This window comes from Ranitomeya imitator, chromosome 2 (genome assembly GCF_032444005.1).
Source record: "Ranitomeya imitator isolate aRanImi1 chromosome 2, aRanImi1.pri, whole genome shotgun sequence".
NCBI lineage: Eukaryota > Metazoa > Chordata > Amphibia > Anura > Dendrobatidae > Ranitomeya > Ranitomeya imitator.
The window spans coordinates 640,288,779-640,301,942 of NC_091283.1; the positions used below are offsets into that span (position 1 = coordinate 640,288,779).

At 48.4% G+C, this 13,164-nt stretch overlaps 1 protein-coding gene across 1 annotated transcript in view; it reads right to left on the reverse strand.

The window, feature by feature from the left end:
* The window catches only part of LOC138665354 (zinc finger protein 665-like), a 42,267-nt gene that overhangs the window by 22,975 nt on the left and 6,128 nt on the right, over positions 1–13,164 (reverse strand). Inside the window, exons 2-4 of the mRNA XM_069752753.1 lie at positions 7,481–7,632; positions 6,318–6,497; positions 6,122–6,245 (exon numbers count right to left, since the gene is read on the reverse strand). Of these exons, the coding sequence (XP_069608854.1) occupies positions 6,122–6,245; positions 6,318–6,497; positions 7,481–7,588 (412 nt within the window). The 5' untranslated portion in view covers positions 7,589–7,632. The remainder of the gene's footprint in view (positions 1–6,121; positions 6,246–6,317; positions 6,498–7,480; positions 7,633–13,164) is intronic.

Consider the following 13,164-nt stretch of genomic DNA (forward strand, 5'->3'; position numbering starts at 1 on the left):
CCAGGCCCTGCGCGGCCAGTCAGGCGCAATGAGGAATACTGGTATCCCCTCCGCTCTAATCTTCTTGATGACTTTCGGTAGCAAGGGAAGCGGGGGAAATATATACGGAAGCTGGAAGTGATGCCACGAGTGAACGAGTGCATCTGCCCCGATGGCTGCTGGGTTGTGGGACCGAGCTATGAAATTGGGAACCTTGGAATTTAGCCGTGAGGCCATCAGATCCACGTCTGGGGTTCCCCAACGACAGCAGATCTCTGAATGGAGAAACCACTCTCCGGAGTCGAGACCTTGGCGGCTGAGAAAATCTGCCTCCCAATTTTCCACTCCCGGGATGTGAACCGCTGATATCATTGAGCGGTTTTCATCAGCCCAACGAAGAATGTGGCCTACTTCGGACATGGCTGCTTTGCTGCGTGTTCCCCCCTGCCGGTTGATGTGTGCCACTGCTGTGGCATTGTCGGACTGAATCCTGATGGGACGACCCATCAGGAAGGGATGGAATTGAATAAGAGCCAACCTGATTGCCCGTATTTCCAGGATGCTGATGGGCAGGCGAGCTTCCTGAAGAGACCAGCGGCCCTGAGCAGTGTGATGGAGGAACACTGCTCCCCAGCCCAGAAAGCTGGCATCTGTTGTCACAACTAGCCAATGTACTGGGAGAAAGGACTTCCTTTGATTCAGGGAGGACTTCAAAGTCCACCACCTGAGAGACTGGCTTGCTGGGGAAGAAGGAAATGACGATCGAGAGATAACGGGTTCCTATCCCAAACAGCCAGGAGGGCATGTTGTAAGGGGCGGAGGTGTAGTTGAGCGAATGGGACCGCCTCTATAGCTGCTACCATCCTGCCAAGGACTCTCATACTGAAACGTAGAGAGCAAGTATGAGGTTGGGAGAGCTTCTGAGCTTCCCGCTGTAAAACAGATTTTTTCAGGGGGAAGAAGTACCAACCCCCGGGATGAGTCCAGTATCATTCCTAGAAAGGAAATTCGCTGAGCCGGTACTGGGGAAGATTTTTTGAAGTTTACCCTCCAACCCAGGCGAGAAAGAGTATCTATTGTGATGGTCACGGCCTCCTTGCAGGTGTGGAAAGAGGGGCCTTTGATGAGGATATCGTCGAGATACGGTAACACCACCACACCTCAGGTATGAAGGATGGCCACGGCGGCCGCCATGACCTTGGTGAATACCCTGGGTGTGGTGGCGAGGCTGAAGGGCAGAGCAGCAAACTGAAAGTGATCTTCCTGAACTGCGAAGCGAAGAAACCTTTGGTGAGAAGGTAAAATGGGAAAGTGGAGGTACGCGTCCTGGATGTCTATGAATGCCAGGAACTCGCCTTTCTCCATGGAGGCAATGACAGAACGAAGCGATTCCATCCAGAACCATCGCACTCTGACAAATTTGTTCAGCAGTTTTAGGTCAAGTATGGGCCGTACTGTACTGTCCTTCTTTGGAAAAATGAACAGGTTTGAATAAAAACCTTGAAACCTTTCGCTTTGAGGAACCGGGATAATAACCCCGTCTTCCTTTAGAGAGATTATGGCCTGGAAGAACTCTGATGCCTTTGCCCTGGGAGGAGAAGATGGGGAAAAACGATTTGGTGGAAGAGAGAGAAAATCTCTCTTGTATCCGGAGGACACTAGGTCACGGACCCATTCATCGTGAGCGACCGAGAGCCACACGTCGCTGAAGGAAAGCAGGCGGCCGCCAACTTTGAGGGTGTCCGCCGAATACCACAGGGAGTCATAGTGTGGGAGACCTGCCCGGTCTGGACCCCGACTGCCTAGGCCTGCCTCTCCAAGAGGGAGACTGTTTGTAAGAGGTTTGCGGACCTCTATCCCTACGTTGTGCCCGGCCAGGTCCGGAGGATGTGGAAGTAGAGGACCAGCTATAGTTGAAGCGAAAAAAAAAAAAAAAAAATCGGGACCGGGCCTGTTGTTGCTGGCTCCGAAAGGGTCTCTGTTGTAGAAGAAATTTACTCTTCCCTCCAGTGGCGTCGGAAATTAATTGGTTGAGCTTTTCGCCAAAAAGGCGACCGCCCTGATATGGAAGAGAATGACTTTTTGGAAGTCGAATCCACACGCCAGTCCCTGAGCCATAAGGATCTCCGGATGGTGATGGCATTTGCTGCTGCTTGAGAAGCACAGTTAGCATCGTCAAGGGATGCGGTAACTACAAAATCTCCCGCTCTGGCTATCTGAGTTGCGAGGTCTGCTATCTCGGGGGGGGTGGGGTGGGAGGGGGGGGCGATCGGTATCCAGCACCGCTGCGGACAAGGCCTCAGCCCAGTGGGTCATAGCCTTAGCCACCCACGTAGCAGCAAAAGATGGGAAGAGTGCCGCTGCTGAGGCTTCAAAGGCTGAACGCACCATATTGTTAATCTGACGATCGGATGGATTTTTAATAGAGGCGCCTGAGGAGATTGAGACCATTCTTTTCTTAGATCCTTGGCAAAGGGATATTTTGATTCCATGGGCTTCTGCCCTGTGAATCGTTTATCGGGACGGATCCTGTGAGATTCAACAATTTCCTTAAATTCTAGATGAGTAGCGAATACCTTGTGAGCTCGCATGGTCCTCTTAAAGGACACGGCATGATCCATTTTAGATAAAGGTTCCTTCTCAAGTTTCAAAGCCTTATTCAATGACTCAGAGTCGAGAGTCTCCTGATCGTGATGAAATTCCTGATCTAGGGAGGTGTCAGAATCGTCCTCTGAAACAGGTGCTCTGCTAGCCCCAATGGAAGGGGAGCGAGAAATGGAGCTCTCAGAACCCGAATCCCAGTGATGGTCTGGGGATATGGCATGAGTCCTTTTTCTGGAAGGGCGAGAGCCCCTTGGCAATGTACGACCCATAGAGTACGAGGGGTTTCGAGGATCGGAAGCGTTGTCTGTAAGAATGCCCTGGTTAGAGGAGGGGTCTCGGAACAATTCTAACGCTTTTGCCAGAGATGCCATAGACCGGGTAAGGGAGGTAGCCCACTCAGGGGGACCAGGCTCACTAGGCTCTGCGTCGGTAATAGGTGGTTCCTGAACAGTCGCCGGTTCACAAACTGTGCACAATGCAGTATTGTGACCCCAGGGTAATGAGACCATACAAGAGGTACATGCAGCAAAAAATACCGTGTGGGCTTTCCCAAACTTTTTGTGAGGCCTTGACATACAGATGTGGCCAAAAGTATTGACACCCCTGCAATTCTGTCAGATAATACTCAGTTTCTTCCTGAAAATGATTGCAAACACAAATCCTTTGTTGTTATTATCTTCATTTAATTTGTCTTAAATGAAAAAACACAAAAAGAATTGTCCTAAAGCCAAATTGGATATAATTCCACACCTAACGTAAAAAGGGGGTGGATAAAAGTATTGGCACTGTTCAAAAAATCATGTGATGCTTCTCTAATTTATGTAATTAACAGCACCTGTAACTTACCTGTGGCACCTAACAGGTGTTGGCAATAACTAAATCACACTTGCAGCCAGTTGACATGGATTAAAGTTGACTCAACCTCTGTCCTGTGTCCTTGTGTGTTCCACATTGAGCATGGAGAAAAGAAAGAAGACCAAAGAACGGTCTGAGGACTTGAGAAACCAAATTGTGAGGAAGCATGAGCAATCTCAAGGCTACAAGTCCATCTCCAAAGACCTGAATGTTCCTGTGTCTACCGTGCGCAGTGTCATCAAGAAGTTTAAAGCCCATGGCACTGTGGCTAACCTCCCTAGATGTGGACGGAAAAGAAAAATTGACAAGAGATTTCAACGCAAGATTGTGCGGATGTTGGATAAAGAACCTCGACTAACATCCAAACAAGTTCAAGCTGCCCTGCAGTCCGAGGGTACAACAGTGTCAACCCGTACTATCCGTCGGCGTCTGAATGAAAAGGGACTGTATGGTAGGAGACCCAGGAAGACCCCACTTCTTACCCCTACACATAAAAAAGCCATGCTGGAGTTTGCCAAAACTTACGTGAAAAAGCCTAAAACGTTTTGGAAGAATGTTCTCTGGTCAGATGAGAAAAGTAGAGTTTTGGGCAAAGGCATCAACATAGAGTTTACAGGAGAAAAAAAAGAGGCATTCAAAGAAAAGAACATGGTCCCTACAGTCAAACATGGCGGAGGTTCCCTGATGTTTTGGGGTTGCTTTGCTGCCTCTGGCACTGGACTGCTTGACCGTGTGCATGGCATTATGAAGTCTGAAGACTACCAATAAATTTTGCAGCATAATGTAGGGCCCATTGTGAGAAAGCTGGGTCTCCCTCAGAGGTCATAGGTCTTCCAGCAGGACAATGACCCAAAACACACTTCAAAAAGCACTAGAAAATGGTTTGAGAGAAAGCACTGGAGACTTCTAAGGTGGCCAGCAATGAGTCCAGACCTGAATCCCATAGAACACCTGTGGAGAGATCTAAAAATGGCAGTTTGGAGAAGGCACCCTTCAAATATCAGGGACCTGGAGCAGTTTGCCAAAGAAGAATGGTCTAAAATTCCAGCAGAGCATTGTAAGAAACTCATTGATGGTTACCGGAAGCGGTTGGTCGCAGTTATTTTGGCTAAAGGTTGTGCAACCAAGTATTAGGCTGAGGGTGCCAATACTTTTGTCTGGCCTATTTTTAGAGTTTTGTGTGAAATGATCAATGTTTTACTTTTTGCTTCATTCTCTTTTGTGTTTTTTCATTTAAGACAAATTAAATGAAGATAACAATACCAAAGATTTTGTGATTGCAATCATTTTCAGGAAGAAACGGAGTATTATCTGACAGAATTGCAGGGGTGTCAATAATTTTGGCCACAACTGTAGTAACCTTGAGGAGAGCGCTTACTAACAGGGGAAGGGTTAAGCTATGTATCTGCAGCTTACCCAGGTCCTGTGTCTTGAGTCCCCAGGGGAGGTCCGCAATGTATGTGAAGGTTGTATATCGGTTATGACCCCGGATCCAGAGATTAGGAAGCAGCGCAGGTTGTCCCAAGATGTCCGCCGAGATCTGTGAGAGCGCTTCTGATGGAACGAGAAGCGCTGGAAAAGATAGGCAGCGGTAATTGCCAGTGGGCGTGGCCAAGGACTCTGGCCTGTATGAGGAGAAAAGCCGTGGACTAAATTTCAGAAACTTGCGGTTGTGGCCTGCAGCGCCGCAACCGCTATTAGTGCCATCCTGAGGTGCTCTCGCACATCAAAAATGGGTGCTGTGGACCACCCACGGACCCGGGCTTTAGCCCTTTAGCGGTGCGGACCTTCCATACCCCGGGGACCAGGACCCCCCAGCACCTCGGCCCCCGCAGTGTACTCACGGTAGATGCGGTGGGCCGGTGCTCAATCCACCGTCGCCATAATCAGGGAGGGGGTGGAGAGCTCCTGCCGCCGTGCGTCATCCGCTATATCAGTGGTGATGCAGAGGGGGGCTGCACGGACGCCATACATATTATGTCCGGCTATGCACCTGGCTTCAGGAGAGGTAGATGGAGGGCTACTCCGTGTGGTTGCCTGCTATGGAGGGGGGAGATCGGAACGCGAAGGAACCGTCGCCCGTAAGGTTAGCTCATGGCTGGCATCCAACATTGCAGCAAAGGATACGGGAGGAACGCTCCATGTACTTGCCTGTTGATGGTTCAGGGGAGATCGGAACCTAGAAAGGGTCCGTCGCCCCCATTCGGTCCGTTAAGGAAAAAAATAGAATAAAAAATTAAAATTAAAATAAAAACGGTGGGGTCTGAAACAGACCCAAGTGCCTCCTACAGACATTAAGCAAGAACTGGTTCACTTAGAGCCAGCAGGAGGGTGTATACTGCAGGGGAGGAGTTATTCTTTATGTGTTTACTTAGTGTCCTCCTAGTGGCAGCAGCATAACACCCATGGTCCTGTGTCCCCCAATGAGGCGTAGGAGAAAATGACTTTTGGGTTTTCACTGGCTATAAGCCATAATCATCAACATTAACATAGAAATAAACACTTAAAATAGATCACTCTGTTTGTGATGACTATATAAAATATGAGTTTCACTTTTTGTATTGAAGAACGGAAATAAATTAACCTTTTGATGATATTCTAAATTTTGTGAGAAGCATCTGTATAACTGACATACATTAGGGGGGGTGAGAAGCTAGGTGACCCTCAAAATTGCTCCTCTTACCTTGTGATATGAGAGTCTGGTAGTGCTCCATGATGACGTCCTTGTACAGTTCCTTGTGTCCTTCTATATACTCCCACTCCTCCATGGAGAAATAAACAGCTACATCCTGACACCTTATAGGAACCTGGCACACACAATGATACAGTCAACATCCAGACACGTCACCCATGCTACATAATATCACCCTAGTGCTCACCTTTCCCGTCAACAGTTCAGTTATCTTGCTCGCGAGATCTACCATCTTCTTTTTGTTTCTAAGATATATCAGTGAATTAGCTGAAAACGCCAAAATGAGACTCTGCATGACACTTCTTTCTCCTAATGGATGGCTAACCGACACAAACTCCTCAGATGACTTCTTCACAACTGTGTAATCCTGTGGATGGAAACACTAATATAACTACACACATTTCCAGGACTACAAAACCTAAATTATCTATTGCTTTGTGAAAAAGAATCTGACAGTAAGATCCGCAGTCTAAAGCTGCATCGCTCTGGGCAAGCAGTTTGTTGAACGCTAAATCCGTCAGCACCTTTATATCTCCTAAAAGCTGCTGCAGTCCCAATACATTTGTGCTTTAATTCATATGTAAATTAGGTGATTAGTGCGCTAATCCTGCCAGGGCACTGAACAAGCTTCTGCCTCCTGAGGTTGTTTCCCTGCCTCCTTAGCTTGACTGACAACTATCTGATTTCTTGCCTAGTGCCTGACATCACACAGGCAGTGAGCCATCAATAAAGCTAAAATGGCTAGTAATGGGCAGAGAAAGAATCTTGGGAGGGAGTGGCTAGGTGTGAAAGAACACTTAACGCCTAATTTGCATATAATACTACCAATTTGTCTACTATGCAGCAACAGACAGAAGATCTGAAATGTGTCAATGGATTTACATAGAATCATAGAAAGGTAGAGTTGGAAGGGACCTCCTGAGTCATCTGGTCCAACCCCCTGCTCAATGCAGGAATCACTAAATCATCCCAGGCAGATGCCTGTCCAGCCTGTTTGAAGACTTCCATTGAAGGAGAACTCACCACCTCTTGTGTGTGGAGAAGGTCCCTTCCAACTCTACCATTCTATGTAAATCCATTGACACCTTTAGATCTTCTGTCTGTGGCTGCATTGTAGACAAATTGGTACTTTCACATGCAAATGAGGCGCTAAGTGCTCTTTCACACACAGCCACTCTCTCCCTACATTGTCTCCCTGCCTCCTACTAGCCATTTTAGCTTTACTGATGGCTCACTGACTGTGTGATGTCAGGCAGATTTTAAAGGCCTGCATGTCTATATATGAAGTTTCTGGGAAATTGGTCTTACTGATGGATTGAATTTAATAACATAATTCCCAAAATTCCTCACCTCTCCAATCAGAAGGTAGATGATATCCCAAGTGAAGTTTAATAGAATCTTGAATATTCTGGTTTGGTCCATGTCTATCCTTAGGGGGTCGCTCAAGAAGAGGACCATGTCTTGTTGAGAGATTATACGACTTTAACATAGATGTTCTGGTTCTGTTAGAATAAAAATGCAACACATAAATAAATGAGCACATACTAGGGAATGTGTCAAGAGGAGACATTATTTTAAATGTTATTTTTTTCTTAAATACTGATTTTTTTTTTTACTTCATGTCACTATATTTTAATATACATTTAAAATAATGATTTTGTAGTATATATTTGTGTTTTGATGGCATCTCAATATACTGTAATCACAGGCAAGATTAAAATGGTACCAAATATACATAGATAATGCCGTAGCACACCATTCACTATAAGTACAGTGATGTCTGCACATGTAACAAAGCAAGTCTACAACACTTTCACATAGAAGTCAGAGTCCTCTGCACAGGCCAATTTCCTACATTCATGGAAAGCATAGATGAAAAATGTATTTCAATTTTTTGTTCATTTAACAAATTCACAAAATACTATTACCCTCATTGTCACCTGTAATCTGTTACTAAAATCGTAGATTACAATGTATATACGGATTGATCATAACTTTTAGTGACCAGATAACATTTTTTAGAAAGATTTTAATTAGGGTATACGTGAACAAAAGAGTGTCACGATATGGTATGAAATATCATATAAGTTTAGTTGCTCTTCAGCTCATGAGGTGGGCTAAACCCCCCTCCCCCCCCCCCTTCTCTCTCTGGCTCTCCTTGTTTCTCTATGGGCTACGGAATGTATGTTAGAAGGGGGTTTTATTGCCCTGGGGTCATAAATTCCAGGCTCGACGAAAGTCACTCGCCCCCTCCCAACTGCACTAGCTGGAACTGGAAAAATGGCTCCAAAATTCATGGAAGTTCTTTGTTCTGTGTTTGTAAGATATATTACGCAAACCATTTAAGATAGGAACATAAAAATATATATCCTTTACGTCCCTCGGTGGATCTATCCACCACGGTAAACCTGAGCTTCTAACTCCATCTGGTAAAGAAGTAGGGATTTCTCTGTAAATATGTATCCCAGATAAAACATATTTGATCTCATTAGAATGCCCACGTTAATCCGAGATGAATGCTGGGTTTGTTATGCCTATGACATGTTTTGTAGCGAAGTTATCGAAAGCAGACAAATTTAAGGCTGAAGTACTCAGAAGGTAGAGAGAGGAGGGTCTGGATAAGCCAGCCTTTCTGTGATGACACAGCCTTAAGGTTTTAAGTGTCTGGCAGGCTCTCAGGAGTCAGTTCTTCTTGACTTCTTGTCTTCTTCTGGAAAGCCCTGAGCACGTCCAATGAGCTGGGACATATGGAAAAAACTCCCCTAGCCTGGTTGCCTGCAATGCAATGAACTGAGAACATGTGAGTGTTACCTTTTCTCATTTAATCCCTGTTTATTTTATAATTACCCTTGTACATATTTGCAATTGTCTCATTTGTAACATCATTTGTAACATCTTTTTATATAAACACTGCCTGAAACTTTTTACGGAGTATAATAATTAATATACTAGTTCTGTCTCCATGCTCTAACCGTACCCTAAGTCTTCTGAAGGGAAATACGCTACTGTTGTTTTGGGTTAGCTTCGGACCCGTTTAATCGAAGCTGGTGGCAACGATAGTGTGCAGACTTTTGGGTGATGCTGTAGCGGCTGCGGCGTTGATAATTATTGTTCCTGCCTGAGTGGGAGTAGTTTATCGCGTCGCTGCAGCGTGCCCAATAGCCAGTACATAGCAGGCAGCCTTTCTGGCAACTAATTACCCCAGGTGCAGTACCACATCTGACCTGAGAGTAAGGGGGGCACCAGAGAGCTGCAAGTTTTAAGTGGAACTGTAAGCGGGATAGACATAAATCCCTGCAGTTCGTGGTATATTGAAGAGCAGTGGGATACCTAGAATAAGCCCCTGCTGTAAACTAAGAGGTCAATAGCCTTGTGTGTGTTGTTTCATCACATTGTGGAGTGGAGGGATAACTAAGATAAGCCCCCCTGCACATGTGACAGCCGTCTGTTGGCCTAAAGTCACCCCGACCCGTGACGTAGGGGTGACGGTCACGGTGTGAATCGTGACAAATTGGTGGCAGCAGTCAGGGATTCCTGACAAATTGGTGGCAAGGCGGTGGGATATTAGAGCATTAGTGATTTGGTTTGAGCAATCATTCCTCTCACTAAAAACTTGCAGAGTTCTTGCGAGGACTCTGCGCAAATAAGTTTGGAGAAGGAACTCAGTGTTTTTTAGTCTTGAGACAATTGCGTACTGGTAATTATCCCCTCCCTTTCTCTTCGTTTTTCTGTCCTATCTTTTATTTGGCAACCATGGTTGTGCTGGGAGAAGTCTTTTATCAGGAGCAGACCAGAGACACCCTTGTTGCCTTATGCAAGTCACAGCACATTGACTTTGCAAGCAAAAACAAAGCCCAACTGGTCGCAGATCTGGTGCAATGGGAAGCCGCTCTAGACCACTCTCAGAGCTCAGAGGCCGCAGAAGCCAGCACCAGCGAACGTGGTGCTGCAGCAGAGGTCCAACCACTGAATGCTGGCCCTGTTAGCAATCCGGGCGAATTGGACCCCCACCTGCAGGCGGCCTTGAAAGAATTCCCCACTGACGACCATGAGGGACGTCGGCAGCTGATTCAGCAATACCGGCAGGAAGCCCAGCAAGCCGAGAGAGAGGCCCGAGCCGAGCGGGAGGCTGAGAGAGCCAAGCGCCAAGCCCAGCGAGCACATGAACTGGAGATGCTCCGGCAGGGGGGGGATGCCCTCCACCGCCCAGAGACGTGAGCCCAGCAGCGCTCAGATACCTAAGCCCCGACCCGATCACTTTCCTGTTATGGAGAAGGACGGAGACTTGGACACTTTTCTGTGGGCCTTTGAGAAAGCCTGCAGACAGTACCGGCTGCCTACAGATGAATGGGCACGATACCTGACACCAGGGCTGAGAGGCAATGCTCTGGAGGCGTTTGCTGCCCTCCCTCAAGAACAAGATGGAGACTATGAGGCCATCAAGCAGGCTCTGATAGCCAAGTACCAGCTTACACTCGAGGTGTACCTTAGAAAGTTCAGGACCCTCCAACGTGGCCCACACGACAGTTACAGTGATGTGGTGCATGGACTGAGGACACACTTTGACCAGTGGACCCAAGGACTGTCAGTGACCACCTTTGCACAGCTGCGAGACCTGATGATCAAAGACCAGTTCTTTCATCTTTGCCCAGCTGAGGTGCGACAGTTCGTGATGGACAGAGAACCCAAAGAAAGCAGCGCAGATTGCCGATGCCTATGAGGCCAATCGTAGATCGGAGGTGGGGAAGCCAGTCACCACCAGCTGGAGAGGGGGTAAGCCTGCAACCAACGCCAGTACCCCTGCCAGCCAACACACCAGAGGTCCTGGCCCCGTGGCCAACAACACCAGACCTACCACCGAACCTCGCAAGTGTTACTTCTGCAATCAGACTGGTCATCTCAGTCCCTCCTGTCCAGCCAAGCAGAAGAACACCCCAGCCAAGGCCCCAGGGCCTAATGCAGCAGTTCTTTTGGTGGGTGGTGTGGTTGGGAGGGTGTGTGACAATGTACAGCACATCACGGTGGGAGGCCATGTTGCTACAGGCCTCAAGGACACCGGGGCTGAACGAACCCTCATCCGACCCGAACTGGCGGCCCCTGAAGAAATCATTCCGGGGAAAACCCTAACTGTCACGGGGATTGGGGGCATCAGCTGTCCCTTACCGATGGCCCGGGTTTATATTGATTGGGGTGCTGGGAGCGGGGTGAAGGAAGTGGGGCTGTCTGATAATTTGCCCACTGATGTTTTGTTGGGGACTGATTTGGGGAGGTTGGTTGCATACTACGTCCCTGACACCCCTCCCCAATCTACTAATGAGGGTAAAGTTAACCCGGATGATGATGCTGATGCTGATGATGAGAAATCGCATGTGTTACCTGACCATGCCTTATCTTGTAATGATGCATCTAATAACCATTTTTTCCCTAGGATTGATGGTGAAAATGTTGTACCTGTGCCAACCGAACCTGATAATGATTTTTCTGTGAAGGTTAATGTGTCCATAGGTACAGGCGTGCTCAGCCACGTCGCTCTGCGGAGTGAGACGGCTGAGGAACCCCTAAAAGGGGCAAGTGTTGGTGCTACAGGAAATGGGGAGATGCATGGGAACCGTGAGGAAGGTGATGCCATGGAAGTGACCAGTGCCACCGAGGAAGGTAACTGGCCCATAAGTAGCACTGCCCCTGGAGTGTTGGGGGTGGATGGGGAGGTAGAGCCCATAGCAGCGTCGGCTGATGGGTCTCTAGAAAACTCCGGGGAGACAGCCTACGTAGCTGCTGTCACCCGCAGTCAGAGTGCCCGGAACGCAGATAACTGTCTGCCTTCCGGACCCTCCTCAGTCATCACTGTGACAGAACCAGAGGTGGACTCAGAACAGGTCCAAGAGGGTTCCCGTGGGGAAGGGACCCTGACGTCGCTTCTGGCTTCCCCTAGCCAGGAGTTTCAGGCCGCTCTGCACACAGATGCGAGCCTAGAGAGTTTGAGACAACTCGCCGGGACGCGCTTCTCCAAGACTGATAAGGAGAAGGTGTTCTGGAAACGAGGGAGGTTGTACCGGGAGACAGTACCCGGAGAATCCCAAAAGGAGTGGTTGAGGGAAAGACAGCTGGTCATCCCGCAGCAATTCCGGGGTGAGTTGTTGCGGATTGCCCATGAGATCCCGCTAGCTGGATACTTGGGGATCAGCAAAACTAAGGCCCGGCTGTCTCAACACTTCTATTGGCCTAAGATGGGGACAGATGTGTCAAACTACTGCCGCTCCTGTGTCACCTGTCAGAGTGGGGAAGGCGGGGCCTGCTATTAAGGCTCCCCTGAACCCTTTGCCAGTGATAGAGGAGCCTTTCCAGAGGATCGCGGTGGACATTGTAGGCCTGCTGGCCGTCCCCAGCAGTTCTGGAAAGCGATATATTCTTACTGTGGTAGACTACGCTACCCGGTACCCAGAAGCAGTAGCTCTGTCGTCAACTAGGGCAGATAAGGTGGCGGATGCCCTGCTGGCCATCTTTTCACGTGTAGGATTTCCCAGGAAAATGCTTACTGATCAAGGGACCCAATTTATGCCTCGCCTAATGGAGGCTCTCTGTAAGAGAATGCAGGTGAAGCACCTGTTATCGAGTGCGTATCACCCACAGACCAATGGCTTGTGTGAACGCTTCAATGGTACCCTCAAACAGATGCTACGCATGCTGGTTGAGACTCAAGGGCGCGACTGGGAGCGGTACCTCCCACACCTGCTGTTCGCTTATAGAGAGGTTCCGCAGGCCTCGACGGGGTTCTCCCCCTTCGAGCTCCTGTACGGCAGGCGAGTTCAGGGACCCCTTGGGTTGGTAAGAGAATCCTGGGAAGAGGAGCCGAACCCTTCTGAAGTGTCCATAGTGGAGTATGTCATTCGCTTCCGTGACAAGATGCAGACCTTGACGCAGTTGGTGCATGACAACATGACGCAGGCTCAGGCTGACCAGAAGCACTGGTATGACCAGAACGCCCGGGAGCGGACCTACCACGTGGGTCAAAAGGTGTGGGTGCTGGTCCCCGT